We start from the raw sequence: 27,740 nt of genomic DNA, 5'->3' as shown, positions 1-27,740 counted from the left end.
TTTGTTGTAAGAGCAATCTTTATTATAAATTGCATTTTGTTCAGATGTGTGACTGATCAACCTTGAATGTTTGTGGTCATTTCACAATTAATCAGAGACCCTGGAGAGGTTTTAAGATTAACAGGAGGTTAAACCATTTAAAGTTGCCGGCTGTGTTATAATACATGCTCTTGCTTAAATAGCAACTTCACTTCTTCCATTCATTCTTCCCATAATCCCACTTGGAGGCAAATCCCTCAACAGGGTTTATCTGCATGTCCAGCATTCTTCTGGCCTGCTTTTCCTTCCACTCCTCAGTTAAGGTGTGTGGCCTGGGAGGGTACACTGTAGAAAGATGTAGAAACAATGTTTAGTTAATAGGTCTATATACTAGAATCATTCTCAGATTTTACCCACTGCCCAAACATTACATTCAGTCTACAACTATGGTCAACTATATATTTTTTTAAATTCATGAAATGTGGGTGTTACTGGCTAGGTGTCCATCCCAAATTGCCCATAGAGCAATAAAGAGTCAACTGTGTCATCGGTCTGAAATCACATGTAGGACAGCAGATTACATTGTGAGACAGTTTTTTTTTCCCTTGACAAATCAATAAACAAGCTTTTTATTGAATTCAAAAAGTTTACATTTGCCACGTAGGATTGAAACCCATGACCCGAAACATTAGCCTGAGGTTCTGGATTTTTTTGTCTAAAGTTACTTCCCCTAAAGTTAAGAAGAAACAAAACCCACTTCTACTGCTAGAGGGATAGGAAGAAATTCTTAGGGCAGGAATGGTGGATTGTGGCAAGTTTCTTTTTAAAAAAAAAGAGAGACAGGTTTCTAAAATAGTTATACAGACAAATAGGCCAGACAGTCCTTGGAACCTGCGTTGTTGTTCAATGAAATGCTATCTGATTTGTGACCTAATTCTATTAACCTGCCTTTAACCCCCATCTCTTAATCCTATTGTTAAGCATTATAACCCTTGTTTGTGTAATCTTACCTCACAATTCAATCCCTGTATCATTATTTCTAAATCCATGCTACATCCCAAAGTGGTCATGTGCTTCTTGAGCTGTGATTGTAGATATAGCTTAACCTGGGCTTTTGATAAGTGATAAGATTTCTGCTCTCTTGTATTCTAGTTTATGGATCAACATTCAATATTTATGACATTTTTAATGATTTGTGTGCCTCAACTAAAGTCTCTATGGCCGCTCACTGTTTCTAGCTGATCACTGATGAGATAAAAGTACTGTGATATCCATTGTATCAAATGTGGATCATCTTGCAACTTCCTGCATTAAAATTCATTTGCCATTATTCTGATAACAAAATTACAAAAGATATTAATAAGTTTACTACTCCATCATTAAGTTCTTTCATGAATATAACCAATAGTTGAGACCCAATCTCGTTTCTTGCAGGACTGAACTAGTCATATCCTGCCAATGAGAGTATCTGCCCAAAGTGCCTGTCTTTGCCAGTCTTCCAAATTATTAACCAGGCCAAAGAGGTCTTCAATCCCATGACCTAAAGCTAACAGTTTCTTATGAGAGAATTTATCAAAATGCCTCTGAAAGCCCAGCATAGAGACCTTTTCCTGTCAACTACTCAGTCACTTCAAATTTTTAATCAAATAAATCAAGTGTGGCCTACCCTTTATAAATCCAATATACTCCTACTGTCTTCATGCTGTTCTACAGGTTCACTCGCTCCTGGTCTATGCCTGACAGATGCTTCCTTCTCTTTCTTGAGAAGAGCTTCAATTTCTCTAGTCATCCAGTATTGCATACACTTAACAGCCTTGCTCTTCATAGTAACAGCAACGTTCGGTCTCTGGGATTTTTATTACCTGATTTTGAAGCATTCCTACTTACCAGCCATTCCTTTATCTGTAGATGTCTGCCACCAATCAATCATTGAAAGTTCTTTCCTAATACCATGAGGATCAGGTCTGTCCTTTTCCAGAAGTATTTTAAAAACTAATAGAATTAGATCAGTGGTCCCAAAGTGCTTCCCCACTGATACTTCGGTGACTTGCCCTGCCTTATTTCCCCAAGAGCAGGGTTTACTCCTTCCCTAGTAGGTACATCCACATTCTGAATAAGAAAATCTTTTGTACACACGTAAATTCCACTCCAACACTATGGCAGTCACAGTCTATGTTTGGAAAGTTAAAACCCCCTACAAGTCCAACCCTACTATTCTTACAGATAACGGAGATCTCTCAAATAAAAATGACAACAGCCAATATAGCCCTGATAACCCTGCAAAGTCCTCCTTGCCAACATCTAGGGGGTTAGTGCCAAAACTGAGACAGCTATCTTAGAGACTGGTCAAGCGACAGTCTGATATAGTCAGTCATACTCTTGGAATTGTACCTGACAGATAATGTCCCAGATACCACCATGACCAAGCCAGAGTGGCAACACCATGTCATGCAGCAGAGATGGAGCTGCCCTCAGCATGCTCAACATTGACTCCGGACCCCATGAAGTCTTATGGCATCAGGTCAAAAATGCATAAGGAAACTTCCTGCTGACTATCACCCCTCACCCACTACACTAGTAGCCCAGGAGCCGAGTTCACATTTCACGGTTGGTGAAATTTAAATTCAAAAATCAATAAATCTGAAATTTAAAAAGTAGTGGAATTAATGTTGAACTATGTTGTTGTAAAAAAAAAAAAAAAAATGGTCTTCAGGGAAAGAAATCTGCTGCCCTGACATGGTCTGACCTTCATGTGATTGCATGTCCACAATAATCTAGCAAACTGCTCAGTTCAATTAGGGATAGGTAACAAATACTGGCCTTGTTAATGACACCCACATCTCATGAATGAAGAAAGAAAAAAAAAATGGTTTTGCACAGGATAAACTATCTCTAGTGAAAACGGATTTTGCCTTCTTTCACTGGCTAGTCATCACAAATACAACATTTAATACACCTTCACTGCCATAGCTCATTTTGGTAATCTCACCACAATGAGCATAACATAATCCAAGCAGAAATTAGCTAGCAATCATTTCACTTCAGGTATGTCACATGACTCTATAAAATGAAACACTATACATTTTATAATGGAACTGTCGGGTATGTTTGATAAAAGTAGAATTGAAAGATGTGGGGTTGATAAGGGCAGTACTGAAATGGTTGGATCAGGCAGTAACAAAGCAGGATTGGAGAATACTACAACAAATCCTCCAACCCTGCACGGTGGCTCAGTGGTTAGCACTACTGCCTCAGTGCCAGGGACCTAGGTTCAATTCCAGTCTTGGGCAACTGTGTGTGTGGAGTTTGCACATTCTCAGTGCCTGTGGGCTTCCTCTGGGTGCTCCGGTTTCCTCCCACAGTCTAAAGATATGCAGATTAGGTGAACTGGTCATCCTAAACTTGCCCATGGTGTTCAGGGATGTGTAGGTTAGGTGCATTCGTCAGGTGTAAATATAGGGTAGGGGAATAGGTCTGAGTGGATTACTCTTGGAAGGGTCAGTGTGGACTTAATGGGCCAAAGAGCCTTTTCCCACACTGTAGGGATGCTATGAAGTAAGGACACGAGAATTTAGGAGCAGGCCTCCAGTTTTTCAAGCCTGCTCTCCAATTCAGAAAGTGCCTAGCTGATCTTTTTGCTCAATTTCACCTCCCATCATTCTGTAATTTCCTTAAAATTCAAACATCTGTTGATGTTCTGAAGACAGAAAGGGATAACATGCAGTCTGAAACTCCGCTCTGGGAGATATAGGAGTTCAAAGCGCTGTCCCATCTGGTTCAACATCAGTGGTGAGAGATCGAGGTGGAGGAAGTTTTTCCCCAACTGGAAATCAAACAAGCCCCAGAGAGAGGTTGGAGTTAGAGGTGGCTGACATCAGCTTGGCTGTGGAATAGGACCGTCTGATTTCAAATGATATTATAAGCGAATGGGAAATTGGAAGCATCATGGATAGATTGCCTGGGTACAGCAGAGGGAACAGAGATGTAGCAAGAAGAGCAAATGATGCAGGATCACAACCTTTGGATATCCCACAACACTTAACTTCCATTAAGCACCTTCGAACATTTAAAAAAGACATTTCGTTGCAAACTTTTGTCTTGTGTTCATCAGGATAATTCATAAGAATAAAAAGGGGAAAAATCAATGGCACTGCCTCTACTCGAGTCCACTTGCCAACCAAATCAGAACTTTCATCAGTAGAAATGCTAGGTTTTTCCAAAAGTTAGTACATTTGCAAATTATCCTGAAGAGTGCAAGATGAAAAGCTTTGATGACATGTATCTTATTTTAGCAACAGTAACATTTTGAAGTATCTTTGAAGTGTAGTCCTTGTTGTGGAGCAGGAAATGTAGCAGCCAATTTGTATATAATTCTACCAAAATGCTACAATGATGCACAGGGCAAACCAACAGGTTTTTTTTAAAAAAGTGATAACAGTTAAGAGAAATATATTGCCCAAGTCATTGGGGAGAACTCCCCTCTTGAAGTTGTGCTGTGGGATTTAAATTTTAAAAACCATCTAGCGAGGTGGTGAAACAGGAAAGCCTGTCAGCATGGTCGCCGAATTCCAGTCCCAGAAGCAGGGACTATATTCCAAAGGCTACTTACAACAACACCTTCACATGGCTTATTTGTACTGTACTGGGCAAACAAGCAAAATTCAGCATCACCAACTATCCCACTCCCCATGTCCCTTCTTGTTTCTTCCTGGGACTGTGTCTTGTGTCCCTAAAAGGTTTTTAATGAAATTGCACTGCCTCTGTTGGCCACAAGGTGACGCTGGATTTGAGATTCTGAGAAGCTCATGCCCCACCATCGTATTTATAGGAAGCAGCACCCATTAGGAAATGTGTAGCCGTCATGTTTACAGGGAAAAATGTGCAGCTGGCCTAGGCTCAAAAGAGGCTTCGCCGAGTCTTGGAGAATGCACAGAGCTTGAAATCAATATGACTACATGAAATGATGGGAGTTTTACAAATTACTTTAAAAGCATAGATTTTCACATTACTAATACTATTATAGTTCAGACTGCTTTGGAAGTTTAAAAGTGGTCATAGCTCTTTCCTTCTGCGTCCCACCCATTTGTGGTACATTTGTAAGTGGATGTGATTATGTTATCTTTATACAATCAGAGGGTAAATGATGCAATATCTCATGTGATTCAAACTTAGCCCCACTTTATTTTGGGCAAGTGGCCAATTCAGACAAGAGTGTGCCTCCTCCAACTCTGCCAACATCTCCCTGCTGTATGACTCTGACTCTCTCTCAGCACTCTTCCGTTAGTCATGATTGGTGTATCATGACTAAGTAAACACTGGAAAAGCACGGAGATTCCTTGCTCTCAGAGCCACCAACAAGCTCCCCCCCACCCACACAAAAAAAAAACAAATCTGTTTAGTCAGTGCCCACAGCATCTCAGTCAACTGCATCTCCTCCAATCCTTGGTCACTAACATTCTTCTGTTTCCCCAACCAGCCAGTCTCCACACGGTCACATCTTGTCACATATAGCTTTGTGAAACACTGTCTGCCCTAACAATCCCCAATCAAGGGGAAACCACAGGACACCTGAATCCAGAAACCAGCTGAAACCGCACTACCCAGTCCCTCACTCCCGCTGGGCAATTCAAGTCCATATCGTAGAGCCCTACAGTTCACTGCAGGCCGATTCAGTAGAAGATGCTCTAAATCTTACAAGAGGTCTCTCAGTCGATGGTCAGTCACTGGTATAAAGTAAGTTTCAGGCAGTACAGGAGGAGTAGAGACTCACCAAAGGCCTTCTGCCACCACACAATCAGGCCAGTAAATCCTATAAAGAGGAAGGCTCCACCCAACACTGTCTTCCACTCATTACTCGATCGAGACATGTCGTGGTAGCTCTGATGAAAAGCGATGCGATACACTAGGATAAAACACAAGCACCAGTAAAATGAACAACTTTCTCCATCCCCTTCTGTACCCACAGTCAACACGAGGGCTCCCATTATGAAAACCTATTGTCTGATATGAACCTCACAGTATAGGCCACAAATAGATTTTCAGAATTGTGACAATTATCATCAAAACCCTTCCCTCACCTTAGTGACTGGAAAGGAATTCAGTTGAAATCTTATTTTGAATCATACTTTTCTGAACAGCAAAAGCAGGGTACTGGACATTCAAGTTGTCTGTGATGGTCACTGAAAACGACTGAGATAGGACCAGAATCTCTGGAACAAACTTGTGATGTTCAGTAGAAAACTATTCACTTTTCCATTAAGTCCTGACCACTCTGGATAAGACACAATGCAGTGAATCAAACAATGCCATTGGGACGGGTTTACCCCTTGACCAATTAAATGTGCACCTTTTTTATCTGCTCCCTGTCAGGTAGAATGAGCTCAAGGAATTTGAGTCTAGCTGTGCGCGCACATTGGCAACAAATCTTGATCCCCATTAAGCCAGCAGTTTCTACTGTACAGATTACAGCAGAACAGCTTCTTGGAGGGAAAATAACAAAACGACCAAGTGAGGCACACTGTTCTCAGCTCAGGAAAGAGTAGAGAAAGCTTCAGTCCATATCTAAACCTGTTTCTTGCTGAGCCAGAAACACTCCAATCTATGGAATTCCCCTCCCAGCACCAAGACGCCCTGGAATACAGGAAAATCTCAGAACGCACAGGAAACCCATTATGCTTACATGCAATCTTCTCTTCATTGGTCAGGTTTTTCCAAGACCCTTTTTCCTTTTCCTTCAGGGCTGTCTGTTCTGTATTTAGCTTCCGTACGTAAGGAATATCAGGGAGAGGTGTATCCCTCCGATCACAGTACATGGGCATCGAGAGGTCTTCACTTTTAACAATCTCTGGACAGAAATAGGTTGAGGCGTCAGTCATTCACATAGTGCATTCACATAGTGCCCTGTCAAATATAAAGACAGTGTCCTGGAAGACTCATGGGGCTCACTGCTGACTCTCTTCCCTCTCACTTCTGCAGTTTCATATTCACTGATTAATCTCTATTACTCTCTTTAACCCATTCAGGTACCAGAGGTATCAAGTCAGGCAATGAGTTCCTCATGTCAGACCTCATTAAACCATACAATCCCTGGTCTTAAATCAAACTTCAGACTGAAACTTTTCTCTTGGTCTAATGAATACGGTAATTACAATCCAGATCCGAATCAGTATAGTACTAAGCTATTTGTCATGAACAAAATTATACAAATCTATTGTGACTGTTTAACAGATGTTAAAAATTCAAAGTTTGTGAGAAGATTTGTAGCTCGGGTGCTCGTTGCTGTGGTTCTGTTCGCCGAGCTGGAAGTTTTTGTTGCAAACGTTTCGTCCCCTGTCTGGGTGACATCCTCAGTGCTTGGGAGCCTCCTGTGAAGCACTTCTGTGGTGTTTCCTCCGGCATTTATAGTGGCCTGTCCCTGCCGCTTCCGGTTGTCAGTTTCAGCTGTCCGCTGTCGAGGCCGGTATATTGGGTCCAGGTCGATGTGTTTGTTGATGGAGTTTGTGGATGAGTGCCATGCTTCTAGGAATTCCCTGGCTGTTCTTTGTTTCGCTTGCCCTATAATGGTAGTGTTGTCCCAGTCAAATTCATGTTGCTTGTCGTCTGCATGTGTGGCTACTAAGGATAGCTGGTCGTGTCGTTTCGTGGCTAGTTGATGTTCGTGGATGCGGATCGTTAGCTGTCTTCCTGTTTGTCCTATATAGTGTTTTGTGCAGTTCTTGCATGGGATTTTGTACACTACGTTAGTTTTGCTCATGAGCCACACACGCAGACGACAAGCAACATGAATTTGACTGGGACAGCACTACCATTATAGGGCAAGCGAAACAAAGAACAGCCAGGGAATTCCTAGAAGCATGGCACTCATCCACAAACTCCATCAACAAACACAGATCTGGACCCAATATACCGGCCACTACAGCGGACAGCTGAAACTGACAACCGGAAGCGGCAGGGACAGGCCACTATAAATGCCGGAGGAAACACCACAGAAGCGCTTCATAGGAGGCTCCCAAGCACTGAGGGTGTCACCTAGACAGGGGACGAAACGTTTGCAACAAAAACTTCCAGCTCGGCGAACAGAACCACAACAGCAGATGTTAAAAATCCCTAAAGGTGCAATGATCATGAGTGGACTTAGCAGCAACCTTGCAGAGAAGTTAAATTCAGCCAGATAATCAACACTTTGGAGACCTTCTGTTAGGGCAGGAATGTTAATTATTGACCCTTAAATTGCCACAGAAATGAACTCTCCAAGAAAAACTCACGCATGATGGAATAAGTTACCACAGTCCCACAAGTAGATGTCAACGATTTTCCACTTAATCTCCAAGATGGGCCATAGACAGTTGTTTACATGCAATACAAGCCTTTGTCTCAATGGTTAGTCAGTCACATGACTCGGAACATACCTGTGTCTTTTAACCATATAGTTTGGAACCTTTGGTAGCATATTCTTGGTACAGTTTAGAGGGAGTTTCACTCTACATCTAACCATATACTGCACCCATGCTGGGAATGTTTGATGGAGATAGTGTAGGGAGAGCTTTGCTCTGTATACAACCTTGTACTGTACTTGTCCTGGGACTTGTCCTGTGCCACCGGGGCAGCACAGTGGCACAGTGGTTAGCACTGCTGTCTCACAGCGCCAGAGACCCGGGTTCAATTCCTGCCTCAGGTGACTGTCTGTGTGGAGTTTGCACGTTCTCCCCGTGTCTGCGTGGGTTTCCTCCGGGTGCTCCGGTTTCCTCCCACAGTCCAAAGATGTGCAGGTTAGGTGAATTGGCCATGCTAAATTGCCCGTAGTGTTAGGTAAGGGGTAAATGTAGGGGTATGGGTGGGTTGCGCTTTGGCGGGTCGGTATGGACTTGTTGGGCCGAAGGGCCTGTTTCCACACTGTAATATAATGTAAACTAACTGATGTTCACTGTCGCATTCCTCAGCACTAGCATGCTTTGAGCAACTGGTTCAATTGAAATCCAAATTGGTAAGTCTGTCAACAATAATTTAATATGAAAAACTCCTTGGTAATTTGGACTGTTTCCAGGTACATATGGCTGTTGCTGAGTAGGCTAAACACAAGATAAATGCTCATGACAACTTGGCCTAGGCAGGACGACAGCATTGTTAGCGGTGGCTGGGGGTCCTCTGTTCAGCAGCACCTGACTCAAGGTGACCTTCAGCAATGTGCTCTCTCTATTTCTGTCATTGTGGCCAATAGCTCCATCTCAAGGACATCAGGGTGATACCTCGGAGAGTTTGAATCCTCTCCTCGGTGTCGTGCTTAGCAAACGCGTTCCAATAGTCACTCTAAGAGCCATTCTACAATGCTGGTCTCAGACTGAGCTTTGGCTTGTTTAACTGTGGGCTGCAGCACAGCCTTCACGAGATGGCTCCACTAATACACCCAGCCAGAATCACTGGATCCTAAAACAGGAGGAGGAAGCCTGGTAGATTTTCACCCAGGCCTGGTCCTAAATACTCCTGTACAAACCATTATCACCCTATCTAACCCATTACACTCAAGCTTAGCCTGTTACCCAATGTAAGCTAATGGCAGGGATTCAGTGTGAGCAGTTGGATTCAGAAGATGGTCTCTGCACACTTACCATGTCCATGTGCTGCTCGAACACTGACAGCAGATAAAAGACTCCGAGCTTTCAGGACATGAGAACGTCGAAACACAGACAGTCCCAACATCTATAAAAGAAACAGTGCACAATTAAATACATAGAGGAACACAAAGATTTATTAGGAACAGGTTTGTATATCAAGAGCAATGGAATGGAGGTTCACTAGACTGAGAGAAAATTACAACTGAGAGAAAGTGTGAAAGGTTTCACAGTGAAGGAGTTGGTGACAAATCAGGTTCCATGGAAACAGCACAGCTTCCTCATCTAAACATCCCTGGTCTTGCCACCACCTCACACTGCTGCCTGTTCTAACACTGCCTCCCAGTTTCTGGTGAAGCTACATCTGTCTAGGATTTGTTGGTTGACAATATTATCTTCCAACATCTGTCACACAACTGGACAAGCTGCAGCAACTGGTTTGTAACCTGGTAGGTCTAGGATGTCCATTGGGGAATTTGGGTGAGTGGGGCAGATGTTTAATAATGCAACATTTTAAAAAACAGCTAACTTCATACAGTCATACAACACAAATACAGACCCTTCAGTCCAACCAGTCCATGTTGACTGTAATCCCAGACTAAACTAGCCCCACCTGCCTGCTCCTGGCCCATATCCCTCCAAACCTTTCCTAACCATGTACTTATCCAAATGTCTTCTCAACATGGTGCATGAAAGCACAGTTACCATTTTGTCAGGAAGTTAATACCACACACAAACTACGTGTAAAACATTTGTCCCTCATGTCTTCTTTAAAATCTCTCTCCTCTCACCGTGAAAATTTTCTGCCTAGTCTTGAAATCCCCCATCCTTGGGAAAAGACGTTGACCATTAATTCTATCTATATCCCTCATGATTTTATAAACCTCTCAATCCTTTCTTTGTAATTCAAAACTTCCATCCCAGTAACATCCTGGTAAATCTCTTCAGAATCCTCTCTAGCTTAATTATATCCTTCCTAAAAAAGGGTGACTAGAACTGGACACAATATTCCAGAAGGGGCCTCACCAATGTGCTGTTACCTCAACAATGACTTCCCAACACCTGTAATCAAAGGGCTGAGCATGAATGCAAGCGTGCTAAATGCCTTTTTAACCAACCTGTGTATAAATAATACAAACTTCAAAAGAATTATGTACCTGAACCCTTAGCTCCCTCTATTCTACAACACAACCCAAGGCCCTACCACCAATTGTGTAAATGCTGCCCCTCTGCACAAAAATACATAACTAAGCCAGGACCCCAGATTTTCCTCCCCCTCTTCAATCCTGTTCTCTGCTTGTTTCCCTCTACCTAACTACTTATTTACAAATAAATCAATAATCTTTAACAATGGATATCCTACTTCCTTGTGAAGATGAACACAGGCAGATCACTGAAGCATCAATGGAAGTCAGGGTAGTGTGCTAGATCTGACAAGGTGGCTTTGCCATCGGTCCAAACCCAAAAGCCCCTCAGTGAAAGATGTGGACCACCTTTGCTCACATTTAGAGTCTGTCATGACAGTTCAAATGAGCTAATGGGTAGAACTTGGCTAATGTCTCAATCCCCTGTTCAGATCTTATAAGAATATCAGGAACAGAAGCTGCGCGTGCCTAAAGAACTCTTCAAACCTCATCATTCAGTACAAAAGTGAGTTTTAAAATTCTGATGTTGCATTCGCTGTCAGGCCCAGTATTTATTGCCCATCCCTAGTTGCCCCTTGAGCAGATGGCGATGAGCTGCTTCCTTGAACCGCTGCAGTCCACCAGCTGTAGGTAGACCCACAATGCCCTTAGGGAGGGAATTCCAGGATTTTGACCCAGGGACACTGAAGGAATGGTGATGTATTTCAAAGTCAGGATGGCAACTGGTTTGGAAGGGAACTTGCATGTGGTGGTGGTGGTGTCCCCATGTATCTGCTGCACTCATCCTTCTAGATGAAAAGGTGGTTGTAGGTTTGGAAGGTGCTGTTTAAGATGACTTGGTGAATTTCTGCAGCATATCTTGTAGATAGTAGCAGCAGTACGTACTTTGTGTTGGTGATGGAGGGAGTGAATGCATGTGAACATGGTACCAATCAAAGCAGGCTGCTTTGTCCTGGATGGTGTCAAACTTTGAGTGCTGTTGGAGCTGGACCCATCCAGGCAAATGGGGAGTATTCCATCATACTCCTGACTTGTGCCTAGATGGTTAACAGGCTTTAGGGAGTCAGGAGGGGAGTTACTTCCCGCAGTATTCTTAGTCTCTGCTGTGTATGTGTGTGTGTAAGTTGGTGGTGGGAGAAGGGGACGACATGGCTGGGTATGGACATGGGTCTCAGTAACCAAGTGTGAGAATCCAGAAGGCCCTTTCTCATGCCCACTGCCAGGGTTTGGGATATCAGCTCAGGACTGGAGTGCAGTTCTGGGATGGGGAAGGATTCAGCTGCCATTGTCATCAACATGGACATCGGTATGGGCAGAAAAGAAAACCTACACAGGTGCAAGGGGGGCTAGGCTCAACATTGAAAAGCAGAATCTCAAAAGGCAATGATCTCTGGATTATTACCAGAGGTATGTGAAAATTAGCACAGGGATAAGATCATTTAACAAAAGCATGACTCAAAGATGGGCATGGGAGAAATGGTTTCAGATTCATGGGTCATTAGCACGAGCACAGGGGAATGTAGGAGCTTTATTGTTGGTACAGACTTCAGCTGAGCCAGTGAACGGGCCAATTTCCCAATCAATTGTATAACTAGGGAAGTAGAGAGGGCTTTGAACCCTGGGGCAATGGGGAAGCAGGACGGTGTCGAGGAATACTGAATAAATTATAGGGAAATTGCAAGGCAATAGATCAAGCAAGTAATTATAATCAGAGTATAGCAATGATTGCCAACTGAAGACTGGGCCAGCAGATAGGACAAGAGTTTAGTAAAAGTGAAAATACTGGATTAAGTGCTCTGCGCCTGTATGCCCACAACAGTTTATTGCCTTTGTTGCAAATTCCAGCTGAAATAGAAGTTCAAAAGTATTACCTCATAAGAATAGGAGTAGGCCATTCAGCCCATCAATAATGGCTGATGGAACTCTTCAAAACATTGTATCCACCCCATCCACATAACAGATCAGAACTCTATCCATCTCCATCTCAAACATTCTCAAGGACGGAGTTCTCACAGCCCTCTGTGGGAGAAAACTCCCAAGGTTCACAACCCTCTGGAGAAAACAAAATTCTCTTTTCTTCACTTCAGATCCAAATGGGATCCCTTTTATTTTAAAATGTGCCCCCTGTTCTAAACTCCCACCTTACCTGCATCTACCCTGTCTATCCATTTAGATAATTAGAGAATTTTAATAAGATTACATCTCATTTGTGCTCTCTCTAAATAGTGGATTGATAGTGCCACCTTCCAATCCATAGGAATCGTTCCATAAAGCTATAGAATTTAAAAAAAAAGTGCATTGCTGATTCTATCTCTATAGCCACCTCCTTCAGCGTTCAGATGTAGACGAGGTCCAGAGCATGTGTCAATATTCAGCCCCATTAATTTTTCCCAGTTCAACTTCCTTACAAATCCCAATTTCCTTCAGCTCCTCATTTTCCCTAGCCACTTGGATCTGGGAGATTTCTGGTATCTTCCTCAGTGAAAAAAGGCACAAAGTGATCATTTAGCTTCAGTGCCATGTCTCTATTCCCCATTACAAATTCTCCTGACTCTGCCTGTAAACGAACTACATTTTTTGGTCCTCTTCTGCTGCATTTGAACAATTTCCCAATCTTCAGGTTTATTGTTATTGCTTTATCTGCCTTTTCTCAATCTTATGCAATCCTGAACTTCTTTCAATAGTCACAGCGGACAACCTTGTTGCACCTTGAAGGATTGTTAGCTGCTCTCTGTCTGTACTAGTTAAAGACAGTTAAATGTCTTTAAGAATGTACATTCAAATCCTTGAACGTATTATCCCAACCCAGCTTAGCAAAATTGGGCCTTTGAATAAGGGAAATTATGAAAACAAAGTTAATACCCTTGCTTCAGCTGAATAGCCATGAGGGAGGCACGGCCACCAAGAAACCAAAGCTGAGACTGAATATCACAAAATTCAGAAAGGGCTAAACTCAAAAGGTGGTGGGACAGCTCTTTTAATTAACACAGGCATTTGTACTGTAGTGAGGGGATCTAGTTCCAAAGGGCTAAGGTATAGAATGAGTTCACATGGTCTTCCTTTTGTGGGATTTCTTCCAAGAGAAAATTAAGGGAAAACCGAATGAGAACAAGTTAGTGAGAAATTTTAAAACAAACACACTAAAAATTTCTAAAATATGTAAAAATGGAAAAAAAATGTTAAAATAATTGTGACTAGTCATGAAAATTGAAAATGGGCAATAAGGAAATGGCAGCAAAACTAAACAAATTCTGTGCGCTTCCACTATGAAGGCAAAACACATCCTCATGGGAAATATCGTGGGACTGGTGTAAAATGAGGAACTGCAAGATACAGAATATCTGTATTAGTTAGAAATCAGGACTAGAGAACTGAATAGGACTTAAAAATGGATAAATTCCCCACTACCTGGTGCTCAGTGCTGAAAGAGTTGGCAGTATAGGATTGTATTACAAAAGTCTATGGTCTCTGGAATGGACCCTTTAAATTAGAAAGTTACAAATGTAATCCCAATGTAACTGAAGAAAGGAGGGAAGACATAACCAGAAATTGCAGACCTGTTATCCAAACACCAGTCACAGGAAAATGAAAGAATCCATTATAAAGGATGCCCAACAGGATAAATGGGTGTTTTTCTGGTTGGCAATCAGTGGCTAGTGGTCTGCGTCAGGGATCAGTGTTGAGACCACAATTGTTTACAATTTTTACAAAGATGATTTAGAATTGCGGATCAAATGCAGCCTATCAAAGTTTGCAGATGACACAAAGGTGAGTGGTAGAGAAAAGTGTGGAGATGACAGTCTGCAGAGGGATACCGATAAGTTAAATGAATAATCGAGAGTGTGTGGTGCTGGAAAAGCGCAGCAGGTCCGGGAAGCAGGAGAATAGAGTTTCAGGCAGGAGCCCTTTGTCAGGAATGAGCTACCTTCTCCCCAGCCCCAGCCCCCCTCCCATTTATCTCACCACCCGAGGTTCCCAGCCTCATTCCTGACGAGGGGCTCCTGCCAAAACATCAATTCTCCTGCTTCTCAGTTACTGCCTGACCTGCTGTGCTTTTCCAGCACCATTCACTCTCGACTCTGATCTCCAGCATCTGCAGTCCTCATTTTCTCCCAAGTTAAATGAATAGGCAAGTGTCTGGCAGAGAGTACAACGTTGGTAAATTTGAGGTCATCCATTTTGATTGAACCAACAGTAAAATGGACTATTATTTAAGTGGTGAAAATTTGCAGCATGCTGCAGTGTGGAGGGACTTGGGTGACCTTGGACATGAAACACAAAGGTTTGCAGGTAATCAAGGAGGCAAATGGAAAACTGTCTTTTATTGCTAGAGGGATGGAGTTTGAAAACAGGGAGGTTATATTGCAGCTGTATAGGGTGCTAGGGAGGCCACACCCAGAGTACTGTGCGCAGTTTTGGTCTCTTTCCTTGAGGAAAGATGTGCTGACACTGGAGAGGATGCAGAGGAGGGTTCACTCTGGATTGATTCCGGAGTTGAGAGGGTTGGTTTATAAGGAGAGGTTGAGTAGACTGGGACTATAATCACTTGTAAAATTGAGAGGAAAATTGATAAGATAGAAGCAGGGAGGTTGTTTCCACTAGCGGGTGAAACTAGAACTATGGGACGAAGCCTCAAAATAAGGAATAGCAGATTTAGAACTGCAGGGAGGAGAAACTTCTTCACCCAAAGGGCTGAGAGTCTGGAATTCCCTGCCCAGTGAAGCAGTTGAGTTTACCTTGTTGAATGTTTTTTTAAGGCTAGGATAGATAGATTTTTGAACAGTTGAGGAATGAAGGGTTTCTGAATTCCTGAAGAAGGGCCTGTGCCCGAAACGTCGAATCTCCTGTTCCCTGGATGCTGCCTGACCTGCTGTGCTGTTCCAGCAATAAAGTTTCAACTTTGATCTCCAGCATCTGCAGACCTCACTTTCTCCCCGAATGAAGGGTTTTGGAGAGCGGGCAGGTAGGTGGAGCTGAGCCCATTAAAAGATCAGCCATGATCACATTGAATGGCAGAATAGTCTCCAGGGTCCAGATGGCCTATTCCTGCTCTTACTTCTTACCTTCTACAATTGGGATTGGGTAGAGTCAACACGAACTTATGAAAGCAAATCATGTTTGATAAATTCATTGGCACATTTTTGGGCATTTAACTAGCAAAATCGTTCAGAGGGGTGTGGTATATTTAGATTTTCAGAAGGCTTTCAGTAAGGTCCCACAAGATTTGGTTAACTAGGTTAGAGCCCTTAGCTTTGGGTAGAACATACTGACACGGAATAACAGATTGGTCAACAGATCTCCAGAGAACAGAGTTGGAATAAATGGGTCATTTCCAGTTTGGCATGTTGTGACTTGTGGGCTATGACAGGGGTCAGTTCTCAAGTATCAGCTCTTCATGATCTATATCAACTATTTGGATGCAGGGACTAAATGTAACATTTCCAAATTCACAGATGACACAAAATTAAGTGGGAGCATAAATTGTGAAGAGGATGCAAAGTGACTTCAAGGGGGTTTAGACAGGTGAAGGGGGAGTGGGCAAACATTTTGCAGATGGAATGCAATGTGGAGAGTATCCATTTTGGTACGAAAAGCACAGAAATAGTATTTCTTAAATAGTGAGAAGATGGGAAGTGTTGGAGGTCAACAGCATTTGGATGCCTTTATTCATGAATGACAAAGTTAACATGCAGATGCAGCAAGCAATAACGGCAGCAAATGATATGCTGGCTTTTATTACCAGAGGATCTCAGTATAGCAGCAAAGAGATCTTACTCCAACTACATTAGGCTTCGCAAGACCACACTTGGAAATATCATGTAGTTTTGCTGAAGATGATTATAGAAGTGTAATGAGGTTGATCAAGCTGATTTTGAGCATGGATGGATTGTACTATGAGGAAACATTCAAGAAACTGGGGTTGTGTTTTCCAGAGTTGAGAAAAATAAGAGGCGATCTCAAACATAGAAAATTCTCATCAGGCTTAACAAGACACATGCAGGACGTATGCATATGGTGCACATTCTCTTGCCTGGAATGGGCAGGATGGAGTGGCATCACGAACCAGGGGACATATTCTCAGAATAAAGGGCAGGACATTTTAAACGGAGATGAGAAGCGGCTTCTTTACTCAAAAGCTGAAGTTTGGGGATTCTCTAGAACCAGAGGGCTAAGGCAGCTCATTTGTTGTATATGTTCAGAATCAAGGTGGAGATATTTCTACATATTAAAAATGTCAACAGATATTGGGACAGTGCAAGACAATGCTGTTGAACCATAAGATCAGCTACAAACTCATTGTATGGCACAGCAAGTTGGAAGGCTGAATGTCCTTCCCTTGCTCCTATTTTTACTGCTGTAAATGTACCTCAATGTCACTTTCATGACCCATCTCCCCATCTCTTAATTCCATTAAGGCTAAACTGTTTTGCATGAATAATATGTAGTAACAATATGAACAGTATTCACCACTAACAAAGTGTTATTGTCAAGCTGAAAATTACGTAGTTAATCTTAAATATGTAAAGTGGTATATGCATTTCAGTGCCAGTGTGATACCAGATATATAGGACATATACAAATTATATCATAAGGCATGTCCCCATAGCCATTCACAATAGGCACTGTAATTAGCATATTCAACCAACCCCACTAACAAAACACAACAGACTGCCCAACATTCAATGTGATTCTGTGATTTAACCAAATTGATAGAAAAGACTTAAGTGAGCTAAACATTACATTAATAACCAATGAGTTCACAATGCGACTCACTTGTGCTTTCTAGAAACTATATATATTCCTACATAGAACTCTATCCAGTGCAAACAGAAATAACATCAAGACATTGCATCTTTCTCAACTAAATAAAGATACAAGAGATGTGGCTTTATGGTAGGGAGATCATGCCTCAAATTTGTTTGGGTTCTTTGAAGAAGTGACCAGGAAGGTTGACGGGGGCAGAGCAGCAGACACAGTCCATATGGATTTCAGTAAGGTCTTTGATAAGGTTCCACATGGTAGGCTGCTCTGGAAGGTTAGATTGCATGGAATCCAGGGGTTGCTGGCAAATTGGCTACATAATTGGCTTGGATGGTAGGAAGCAGAGGGTAATAATGGAAGGACGGAGGCCTGTGACTCGGAGTGCCTCAGGGGTCAGTGCTGGGCCCATTGCTGTTTGTTATCTACATGAATGATTTGGATGGGAATGTACAAGGCATGATCAGTAAGTTTGCAGATGACACTAAATAGGAGGTATTGTGGACAGTGAGGAAGATCAGAAATTGCAGCAGGACCTTGTTCAACTGGGGAAGTGGGCCAAGAAATGGCAAACATAGCTAAGTGTGAGGTCTTGCAGTTTACAAAGTCAAACTAAGGTAGAAGTTTCATGGTGAATGTTAGGGTCTTAAGGGGTGTAGTGGAACAGAGGGACCTTGGAGTTCAGGTGCACGGTTCTCTGAAAGTGGAGTCATCTGTAGACAGGGCAGTGAAGGAGGCTTTTGGCTCACTGGCCTTCACCAGTCAGGGCACTGAGTATAGAATTTGGGAAGTTATGCTGCAGTTGTACAGGACGTTGGTGAGTCTGCACATGGAGTATCGTGTTCAGTTTTGGTCACCTTGCTATAGGAAGGTTGTAATTAAACTGAAAAGGAGTGCAGAAGAAATTTACAAGAATGTTTTTGTACTCAATGGTCTAAGTTATACCGAAAGGTTGGACAAACTAGGACCTTTTTTTTTTAAAAAAAGTGCGTAGGAGAATGGGGCGGTGTGGGGGGGGGTGGAATCTTGTAGAAGTGTGTAAGCTCATGAGAAGCATGGATAGGGTAAATGCACTCAGTCTTTTTCCCAGGGTCAGGTTAGAGGGCATAGGTTTAAGGTTAGAGGGGAAGAATACAACGGAACCTGACGGGCAACATTTTTTTTACACACAGGGTGGTAGCATATGAAATGAGCTGCCAGTCAAAATAATTGATGCGTGCACACTAACAACATTTAAAAAGATATTTCGACAAATACATGAATAGAAAATGTTTGGAAGGGTGTGAGCCAAGTGCAGGGAAATAGGATTAGCGTTAATGGACATTTTAGTCAGCATGCAGCAGTTTGTGCCAAAGGGCCCGTCTGTGACTATGACAAAATGTAGCAAGTCCACCTGCTACTGGGAGAAGATAAGGACTGCCTGGGAAGCAACCTCAAATAGTGGCATTGCTTCCTTTGGACAGCAAAGAATTCAAGAAGGCAAAAAGGCAAGCTATCTAGACAGGTCAATCTGAACAAAATCAATTGGTGCTTTCTCACAAGGTGAAAACCTATATACGGCGAGAAAGGAAAACATAACTCTCCGCATCTAACAGATGGCCATTTTCAATAATAAAGGGGAACAGATGATGACAACGTATATGTCATAGTCCTAGAGATGTAAAGCATGGAAACAGACCCTTCGATCCAATTCACCTATGCTGACCACATTCTAAATTAATCTAGCCCCATTTGCCAGCACTTGGCCCATATCCCTCTAAATCCTTCTTATTCATATACCCTTCCAGATGCCTTTTAAAATAGTGGAATTGTACCAGCCTCCACCACTTCCTCTAGCAGCTCATTCCATACACGTACCCCCGTCCGCATGAAAATATTGCTCCTTCGGTCCCTCTTATGTCCTTTCCCTTTCACCCTAAACCTATGACCCCTAGTTGTGGACTCCCCCACCCCAGGGAAGATTTACCCTATCCATGCCCCTCATGATTTTATAAACCTTAATAAAGTCACCCCTCAGCCTATGACACTCCAGGGAAATCAGCCCTGGTCTATTCAGGCTCTTCCTATAGTTCAAACCCTCCAACCTAGGCAACATCCTTGTAAATTTTTCTGAACCCTTTCAAGTCTCACAACATCCTTCAGATAGGAAGGAGACCAGAATTGCATGCAATATTCCAAAAGTGGCCTAACTAACGTCCTGTACAGTCCCAACTCCAATACTCAATACTCTGACCAATAAAGGAAAGCATACCAAACGCCTTCTTCACTATTCTATCTACCTGCGACTACACTTTCAAGGAGCTATGAACCTGCATTCCAAGGTCTTTTTGTTCAGCAACACTCCCTAGGACCTTACCATTAAGCGTATAAGTCCTGCTAAGATTTGCTTTCCCAAAATGCAGCACTTCGCATTTATCTAAATTAAATTCCATCTGCCACTTCTCAGTCTATTGGCCCATGGCCCATCTGATCAACATTTTGCTCTCCTGAGATAACCTTCTTCGCTGTCCACTATGCCTCCAATTTTGGTGTCAACTGCAAACTTATTAACTATACCTCCTATTTTCAGATCCAAATCGTTTAGGTAAATGATAAGAAGTAATGGACCCAGCACAGATCCTTGTGGCATTCCACAGATCACAGCATCCAGTCTGAAAAGCAACCTTCCACCACCACCACTCTCTGTCTTCTACCTTTGAGCCAGCTCTGTATCCAAATGGCCAGTTCTCCCTGTATTCCATGTGATCTAACCTTGCTAACCAGTCTACCATGAGAAGCCTTATTGAATGTCTTACTGAAGTCCATTTAGATTAAAACTTACACCCTGCCTTCATCGATCCTCTTTGTAATTCCTCAAGTGTGGATCCCGACTATTAGACAACAGGTGCAGGAGTAGGCCATTCTGCCCTTCGAGCCTGCACCACCATTCAATATGATCATGGCTGATCATCCTTAATCAGTATCCTGTTCCTGCCTTATCTCCATAACCCTTGATCCCATTATCCTTGAGAGCTCTATCCAACTCTTTCTTAAATGAATCCAGAGACTGGGCCTCCACTGCCCTCTGGGGCAGAGCATTCCACACAGCCACCACTCTCTGGGTGAAGAAGTTTCTCCTCATCTCTGTCCTAAATGGTCTACCCCGTATTTTTAAGCTGTGTCCTCTGGTTCGGCACTCACCATCAGCGGAAACATGTTTCCTGCCTCCAGAGAGCGTCCAATCCTTTAATAATCTTTTATGTCTCAATCAGATCCCCTCTCAGTCTAAACTCAAGGGTATACAAGCCCAGTTGCTCCAGTCTTTCAGCATAAGGTAGTCCCGCGATTCCAGGAATTGACCTCGTGAACCTACGCTGCACTCCCTCAATAGCCAGAATGTCTTTCCTCAAATTTGAAGACCAGAACTGCACACAATACTCCAGGTGTAGTCTCACCAGGGCCCTGTACAGCTGCAGAAGAACCTCTTTGCTTCTATACTCAATCCCTCTTGTTATGAAGGCCAGCATGCTATTAGCCTTCTTCACTACCTGCTGTACCTGCATGCTTACCTTCATTGACTGGTGTACAAGAACGCCCAGATCTCTTTGTACTGCCCCTTTACCTAAATTGATTCCATTTAGGTAGTAATCTGCCTTCCTGTTCTTGCCACCAAAGTGGATAACCATACATTTATCCACATTAAACTGCATCTGCCATGCATCTGACCACTCACCTAACCTGTCCAGGTCACCCTGTAATCTCCTAACATCCTCATCACATTTCACCCTGCCACCCAGCTTAGTATCATCAGCAAATTTGCTAATGTTATTGCTGATACCATCTTCTATATCATTAACATATATTGTAAAAAGCTGCGGTCCCAGCACTGATCCCTGCGGTACCCCACTGGTCACTGCCTGCCATTCCGAAATGGAGCCGTTTATCACAGTTTCCTGTCAGCCAACCAACTTTCAATCCAAGTTAGTACTTTCCCCCCAATACCATGCGCTCTAATTTTGCTCACTAACCTCCTATGTGGGACTTTACCTGGAACTTCAGAAAGCTTTTGATACACTACATCTACTGGATCTCCCTCGTCCATCATCAGAGTTACATCCTCAAAAAATTCCAGAAGATTAGTCAAGCATGATTTCCCCTTCATAAATCCATGCTGACTCCATCCTATCCTGTTACTACTATCCAGATGTGTCATAATTTTATCCTTTATAATAGACTCCAGCATCTTTCCCACCACTGAGGTCAGACTAACTGGTCTATAATTTCCTGCTTTCTCTCTCCCACCTTTCTTAAAAAGTGGTATAACATTAGCCACCCTCCAATCTGCAGGAACTGATCCCGAATCTGTCGAACTCTGGAAAATAATCACCAACGCATCCACGATTTCTCAAGGCACCTCCTTCAGTACCCTGGGATGTAGACCATCAGGCCCCAGGGACTTATCAACCTTCAGACCTAACAGTCTCTCCCAACACCAATTCCTGGCAAATATAAATTCCCTTCAGTTCAGTTCAGGTCCTTCAGTCACGGTTACCTCTGGGAGATTGCTTGTATCTTTCCCAGTGAACACAGATCTGAAGAACCAATTCAATTCTTCTGCCATTTCCTTGTTACCCGTAATATATTCCCGTTTCTGTCTTCAAGGGCCCAATTTTAGTCTTCACCATTTCTTTGCCTTTCACATACCTAAAAAAGCTTTTACTATCCTCCTTTATATTTTTGGCCAGTTTACCTTTGTACCTCATTTTTTTCTCTGCGTATTTCCTTCTTAGTAATCCTCTGTTGTTCTTTAAAAGCTTCCCAGTCCTTCGTTTTCCCACTTATCTTTGCTATGTTATACTTTTAAACTTTATATGTTTCTTAACTTCCCTCGTCAGCCATGGCCACCCATGCCTCCTCATAGGATCTGTCTTCCTTTTTGGAATGAACTGATCCTGCATCTTAAGGTTGCAGGTTGCAAAATCATTCAGCCATATCCTGGATAACTGAGCAGCCTTACACGTTTGGGAAAAATAGCAGGGCAGGTGACGGAGGTGTCAGTGGGTCACTTTGGGACTAGCGACCATATTCTATTAGTTTTAAAATAATCATGGAAATAGACCAAATCTACAAAGTTGAAATTCTAAATTGGAGGAAAGCTAATTTTGATGGTATTAGGCAAGAATTTTCAAAAGCTGACTGGGGGCAGTTGTTCGCAGGTAAAGAGACAGCTGGAAATGGGAAGCCTTCAGAAATGAGATAACAAGAGTCCAGAGACAGTATATTCCTGTTAGGGTGAAAGGAAAGGCTGGTAGGTATAGGGAATGCTGGATGACTAAAGAAATTGAGATTTTGGTTAAGTAGTAAAAAAGGAAGCTTATGTCAGGTACAGCCAGGAAAGATCGAGTGAATCCTTAAAAGAGTATAAGGGCAATAGGAGTATACTTAAGAGGCAAGTCAGGAGGGCAAAAAGGGCACATGACACAACTTTAGCAAATAGGGTTAAGGAGAATCCAAAGGGATTTTATAAACACATTAAGGACAAAAGGGTAACTAGGGAGAGAATAGGGCCCCTCAAAGATCAGCACGGCAGCCTTTGTGTGGAGCCGCAGGAGATGGGGGAAGATACTAAACAAATGTTTTGCATCAGTGTTTACTGTGGAGAAGGACATGGAAGATATAGAATGTGGGGAAGTAGATGGTGACATCTTGAAAAATGTCTATATTACAGAGGTGGTGTTGGATGTCTTGAAAATCGTAAAAATGGATAAGTGCCCAGGTGTATCCTAGAACTCTGTGGGAAGCTAGGGAAGGGATTGCTGGGCTTCTTGCTGAGGTATTTGTATCGTCAATAGTCACAGGTGAGGTGCCAGAGACTGGAGGTTGGCTAACATGGTGCCACTATTTAAGTAAGGTGGTAAGGAAAAGCCAGGGAACTATAGACTGGGCAGCCTGACATTGGTGGTGGACAAGTTGTTGGAGGGAATCCTGAAGGACAGGATTCTCTATTTGGAAAGGCAAGGACTGATTAGGGATAGTCAGCATACTTTGTGCATGGGAAATCATGTCACACACATTTGATTGAGTTTTTTGAACAAGTAACAAGAGGATTGATGAGGGCAGAGCAGTAGACATGATCGCTATGGAGTTGACAGTGTGTTGCTGGAAAAGCACAGCAGGTCAGGCAGCATCCAAGGAGCGGGGAGAAGGAGGGGGGAAAAAAATTCGCTGTTTCAGGCCAGATCCCTTCATCTGGTGATCTAGATGGACTTCACTAAGGCCATTCGACAAGGTTCCCCTCGAGAGACTGGTTAGCGAGGTTAGATCTCATGGAATACAGGGAGAACTAGCCATTTGGATACAGAACTGGCTCAAAGGTAGAAGACAGAGGAGATGGAGAGTTAATATTTTAGTGATGGAGAGTTGCTTTTCAGACTGGAGGCCTGGGACCAGTGGAGTGCCACAAGGATCACGCTGGGTCCACTACTTTTCATCATTTACATAAATGATTTGGACGTGAACATAGTAGGTATAATTAGTAAGTTTGCAGATTACACCAAAATTGCAGGCATAGTGGACAGCGAAGAAGGTGACCTCAGATTATAACAGGACCGAGGAGTGGCAGATAGAGTTTAATTTAGATAAATGAGAGTTGCTCCATTTTGGAAAATCAAATCAGAGCAGGATTTATACACTTAATGGTAAGCCCCTGTGGAGTGTTGCTGAACAAAGAGACCTTGGAATGCAGATTAATAATTCCTTGAAAGTAGAGTCGCAGGTAGATAGGACAGTGAAGGCAGCGTTTGGTATGCTTTCCTTTATTGGAAAGAGTATTGAGTACAGGAGTTGGGAGGTCACACTGCGGCTGCACAGGACATTGGTTAGGCCACTGTTGGAATATTGCGTGCAATTCTGATCTCCGTCCTATTGGAAGGATGCTGTGAAACTAGAAAAGGTTCAGAAAAGATTTACAAGGATGTTGCCAGGGTTGGAGGATCTGAGCTACTGGGAGATGCTGAATAGGCTGGGGCTGTTTTCCCTGGAGTGTCAGAGGCTGAGGAGTGACTTTATTGAGGTTTATAAAATCACATGAGGGGCGTGGATAGGATAAATAGACAAAGTCTTTTCTCTGGAGTAGGGGAGTTCAGACTTGAGGGCATAAGTTTACAGTGAGAGGAGAAAGATTTAAAAAAGCAGCGGAGGGGTAACTTTTTCACACAGATGGAATGTGTATGGAATGAGCTGCCAGAGGAAGTGATATAGGCTAGTAGAATTACAACATTTAAAAAGCAACTGGAAGAGGTTAGAGGGATATGGGTCAAATGCTGGCAAGTGGGATTAGGTCAGATTGGGATCTCTGGTTGGTGCAGATGAGCTGGATGAAAAGATTGGTTTGTGTGACGTATGACTTTGACTGGCTCCCAGTGCAACTTCCCGTACCTCAACTAGAGTCAGCTTTCCTTTCTTAAATTTAGAAAACCTGAGACTTAAATTGTTCATTTGTGCATTCCCCATGACCAACACCTGAGCCAGAGTTCACTTGTCTACTCATTGTACATATGGTATGAATTGTCCCTTTCAAATGTGATATACTCGCATCTGCCCCAATGACAGCAAGATGAAAAGGTTTAGCAAAATTCCATTTGATCTAAAAAAACTCTCAATCTCTGCCTATGCAACAATATATCATTCACAACTCTCAAGGGTAGAAACTTTCAAAGTTTCACAACTCTCTGAATGAAGATATTTTGCATCTCAGTAGTGAATGGCCAACACTGGAGCTTTAAACTATTTCTGTCATTTCTAATAGTTCAGTCAGAAAATGTAGTCTTATCCTATGCCCTACCAAGCCTTCTCAGAATTTTGTTTTGATATATATAAAAAAAAATCACCTCTCTTCCAAATTTCTCCCCTGTGGTCAACTCCCATTCCAGCAATCAATCCAATGAACCTCCAATTAAACATTTTAATTCTCTCCTTCCTTTGTTATGGAAATCAAAACAGTACACAGGACTCTAGGGGTCATGAATTGAGCTGGTTCCTGGAAATTCACTCAGATTGAAGACAGAATTTCAAACTTTGCAACTGGCATAAAACTGAATGGTATAGTTAATTCTGTGGAAGACAATGAAACAATACAAGAAAGTGACATTAACAAACTTGCAGGATGGACATTTAAACAGCAAATTAATTTCAATACAGAAAAGTGAGCAGTGCATTTAGTAAGAATAATAAAGGTGGCCACACACTGCTTGGAAACAAGAGTCTAAATGGAGGTGAGGACAGGAAAGGATGTTCAGTTCTCTATTCACAAATTCTTTGTCTTCTTCAGTCAGAGCAGGGCATTCACTGCCCAGAGAGCAGTTAAGAGTCAACCGCATTGCTGAGAGTCTGAAGTCATGCCTAGGCCAGATCAGATAAAGCTGGAAATCCTTGAAGGCCATTAGTGAAACAGATGGGGTTTTTCATGACAATGAGCAATGGTTTCATCATTAGACTCTTAATTCCAGATTTTGTTTTGTTTAAGATTGAACTCAAATTCCACCCTCTGCCATAGCAAGCTTTGAACGGAGATCCCTAGGAAATTAGCTGACTTTCTGGATTAATAGTCTACTGATAATACCACAAAGCCATTATGCCTGTCTAATTTTGAAAGATCTTGCTCAGCTCAGATTATTAAAGATAGCAACACAGGCTAATAAGTCTGCAAAAAAACATGAACATAAAACTTTTGTGTTCAGTTTCAAAGGTACAGAATTGAAGACATGGACATTTTCTTTAGATTTGTCTTCAGACAATGTTGGACCATATTTGCAATATAAGCACAACATAATTTCCCCACTGGTGGAGGAGAAAGTATATTTCATGCGGGTTACCCGAAGAGAAATTAGAAGCGTCAAGAAAGGGTGAACAAATTGGGTAATTTCCTCTAGGAAACAGAAGACAGTAAGCTGAGAGAGATCTTTCAAAATTAGACAGGGCACCAATGGGCTAGACATAAACATGATTCAACTCACGGGTAGTGATCAAAATCAGGGGTCATGGATACAAAATAGTTACAAATAAATCCAACGGGAGGCTCAAGATAAACACTTCAGTAAGACAGTGATTACAATGTGAAACTCACTATCACAAGTAGCATTTCAAGCAAATAGCACAGATATCTCAGAAGAAATTGAACACGTTTGAGGCAAAAGAGAAACAGGAGGACATGTTGATGGGATTGATGGGGTGAGGCCTGAACACAGGTATGAACCAGTTGAGGCAAATGGCCTATTTCCGTTTCAGATTTTGATGTAGTTATATGCTTACAATCGTCAGATTTTTGAAACCCAATCTTGACACGACGTAATTATTACCTCAATCACTTCTTATGCTTCACAAACTTAACTGATGCTCATCGATTTGACATCAGTGAAAACCTTAAAACGTGCTTCTATAACCCCAGGGGGTTTGAGAGAGCGATGGCGCCGGAAAGCGACATGATTTACCACGAAACGGCAAACCTTTTGCTCCGGGAAACGATTGCAAAGCTCCCCTCGACACACTCCATCCAGCAGGGAACAGCGGAGAGATGCTGTTCCAAACGCAGAGGCCTGATCCTAGGATCCATATACACACACACTCTCACTCAATCCTCACCCTGCTTGTCCTCTACAATCCCATCCGCTAGAGTGTCTCTCTCTGCGTTAGTTATTATCCTAATCCATTAATTTCTTCATTCTTGTGGCCTCACTACTCTCACCCTCACCTTCCTCTCTGCTAATTCTCTCTCACACGCATTTTCCTCATTCCCATCCCCCTCTCTTGCTCTCTCCATTTCTGCTTATTGCTCCTTTCTGTTCATTCCGCCACCCCACTCCCCGACGGTCTTTGGAAAGGCTACACGCGGCTGCATTTTTGTTTTTGTTTTAAACTGTTCCACTCGGTTTTATTTATTTAAAAAAATGGGAAACATTAGCGCAGAGAGAAAAGCAGAACCCGGTGTCCTATGTGACCTTCCTAAGCCGGAGGAGAGGCGGAAGAGGACAGGGAAAGGCAAATATGTTCAGATGCAGAACAGCTCCGGCTTTGTCCCCTACCTTGAGAGCTGGAGGTTGGAGTGTTTGCAGTCAGAGGGGAAGCTGGCCTTACCGTGCAGTCTGAGCCTGGTCTGGCCTGGTCTGTGCAGAGCTGGGCCTGTCCCTGTATGCAGTCGGGCTGAACTGGGCGGAAAACACTCCCTCTCACAAACAGGCGTCTGCTACAACCCCTCAGCACGGAATCATGGGAA

General features: G+C 42.7%; 1 protein-coding gene across 2 annotated transcripts; it reads right to left on the bottom strand.

The window, feature by feature from the left end:
- Nucleotides 1–27,740, bottom strand: LOC122559984 (cytochrome c oxidase subunit 4 isoform 1, mitochondrial-like). 2 transcript variants are annotated; one of them, XM_043710108.2, is made up of 5 exons: nt 27,602–27,740; nt 9,585–9,675; nt 6,659–6,823; nt 5,750–5,881; nt 1–324 (listed from the first exon to the last, which is right to left on the bottom strand). In XM_043710108.2, the coding sequence occupies exons 2-5, from the start codon at nt 9,673–9,675 to the stop codon at nt 188–190; spliced, it is 525 nt and encodes a 174-aa protein (XP_043566043.1). In that variant the 5' UTR covers nt 27,602–27,740; the 3' UTR covers nt 1–187. The 2 variants fall into 2 exon arrangements, with proteins under 2 accessions (XP_043566043.1, XP_043566042.1); XM_043710107.2 differs by having other exon boundaries at nt 27,550–27,711.

The sequence above is a fragment of the Chiloscyllium plagiosum genome, unplaced genomic scaffold, assembly GCF_037043375.1.
Source record: "Chiloscyllium plagiosum isolate Xiang-an unplaced genomic scaffold, Cpla_swu_hap1 HiC_scaffold_15, whole genome shotgun sequence".
NCBI classification, from domain to species: Eukaryota; Metazoa; Chordata; class Chondrichthyes; order Orectolobiformes; family Hemiscylliidae; genus Chiloscyllium; species Chiloscyllium plagiosum.
The sequence above is the reverse complement of the archived record's forward strand: the minus strand, read 5'-3'. Positions and strand labels throughout refer to the sequence as shown.

Excerpts from the sequence above, each read along its gene's own strand:
- LOC122559984 (XM_043710108.2), bottom strand. The coding sequence starts at position 9,675 with ATGTTGGGACTGTCTGTGTTTCGACGTTCTCATGTCCTGAAAGCTCGG. Across the intron at positions 6,824-9,584 it reads TCGAGCAGCACATGGACATG|AGATTGTTAAAAGTGAAGAC; the intron begins GTAAGTGTGCAG and ends ATTTCTGTCCAG. Across the intron at positions 325-5,749 it reads GTGGTGGCAGAAGGCCTTTG|TGTACCCTCCCAGGCCACAC; the intron begins GTGAGTCTCTAC and ends ATCTTTCTACAG.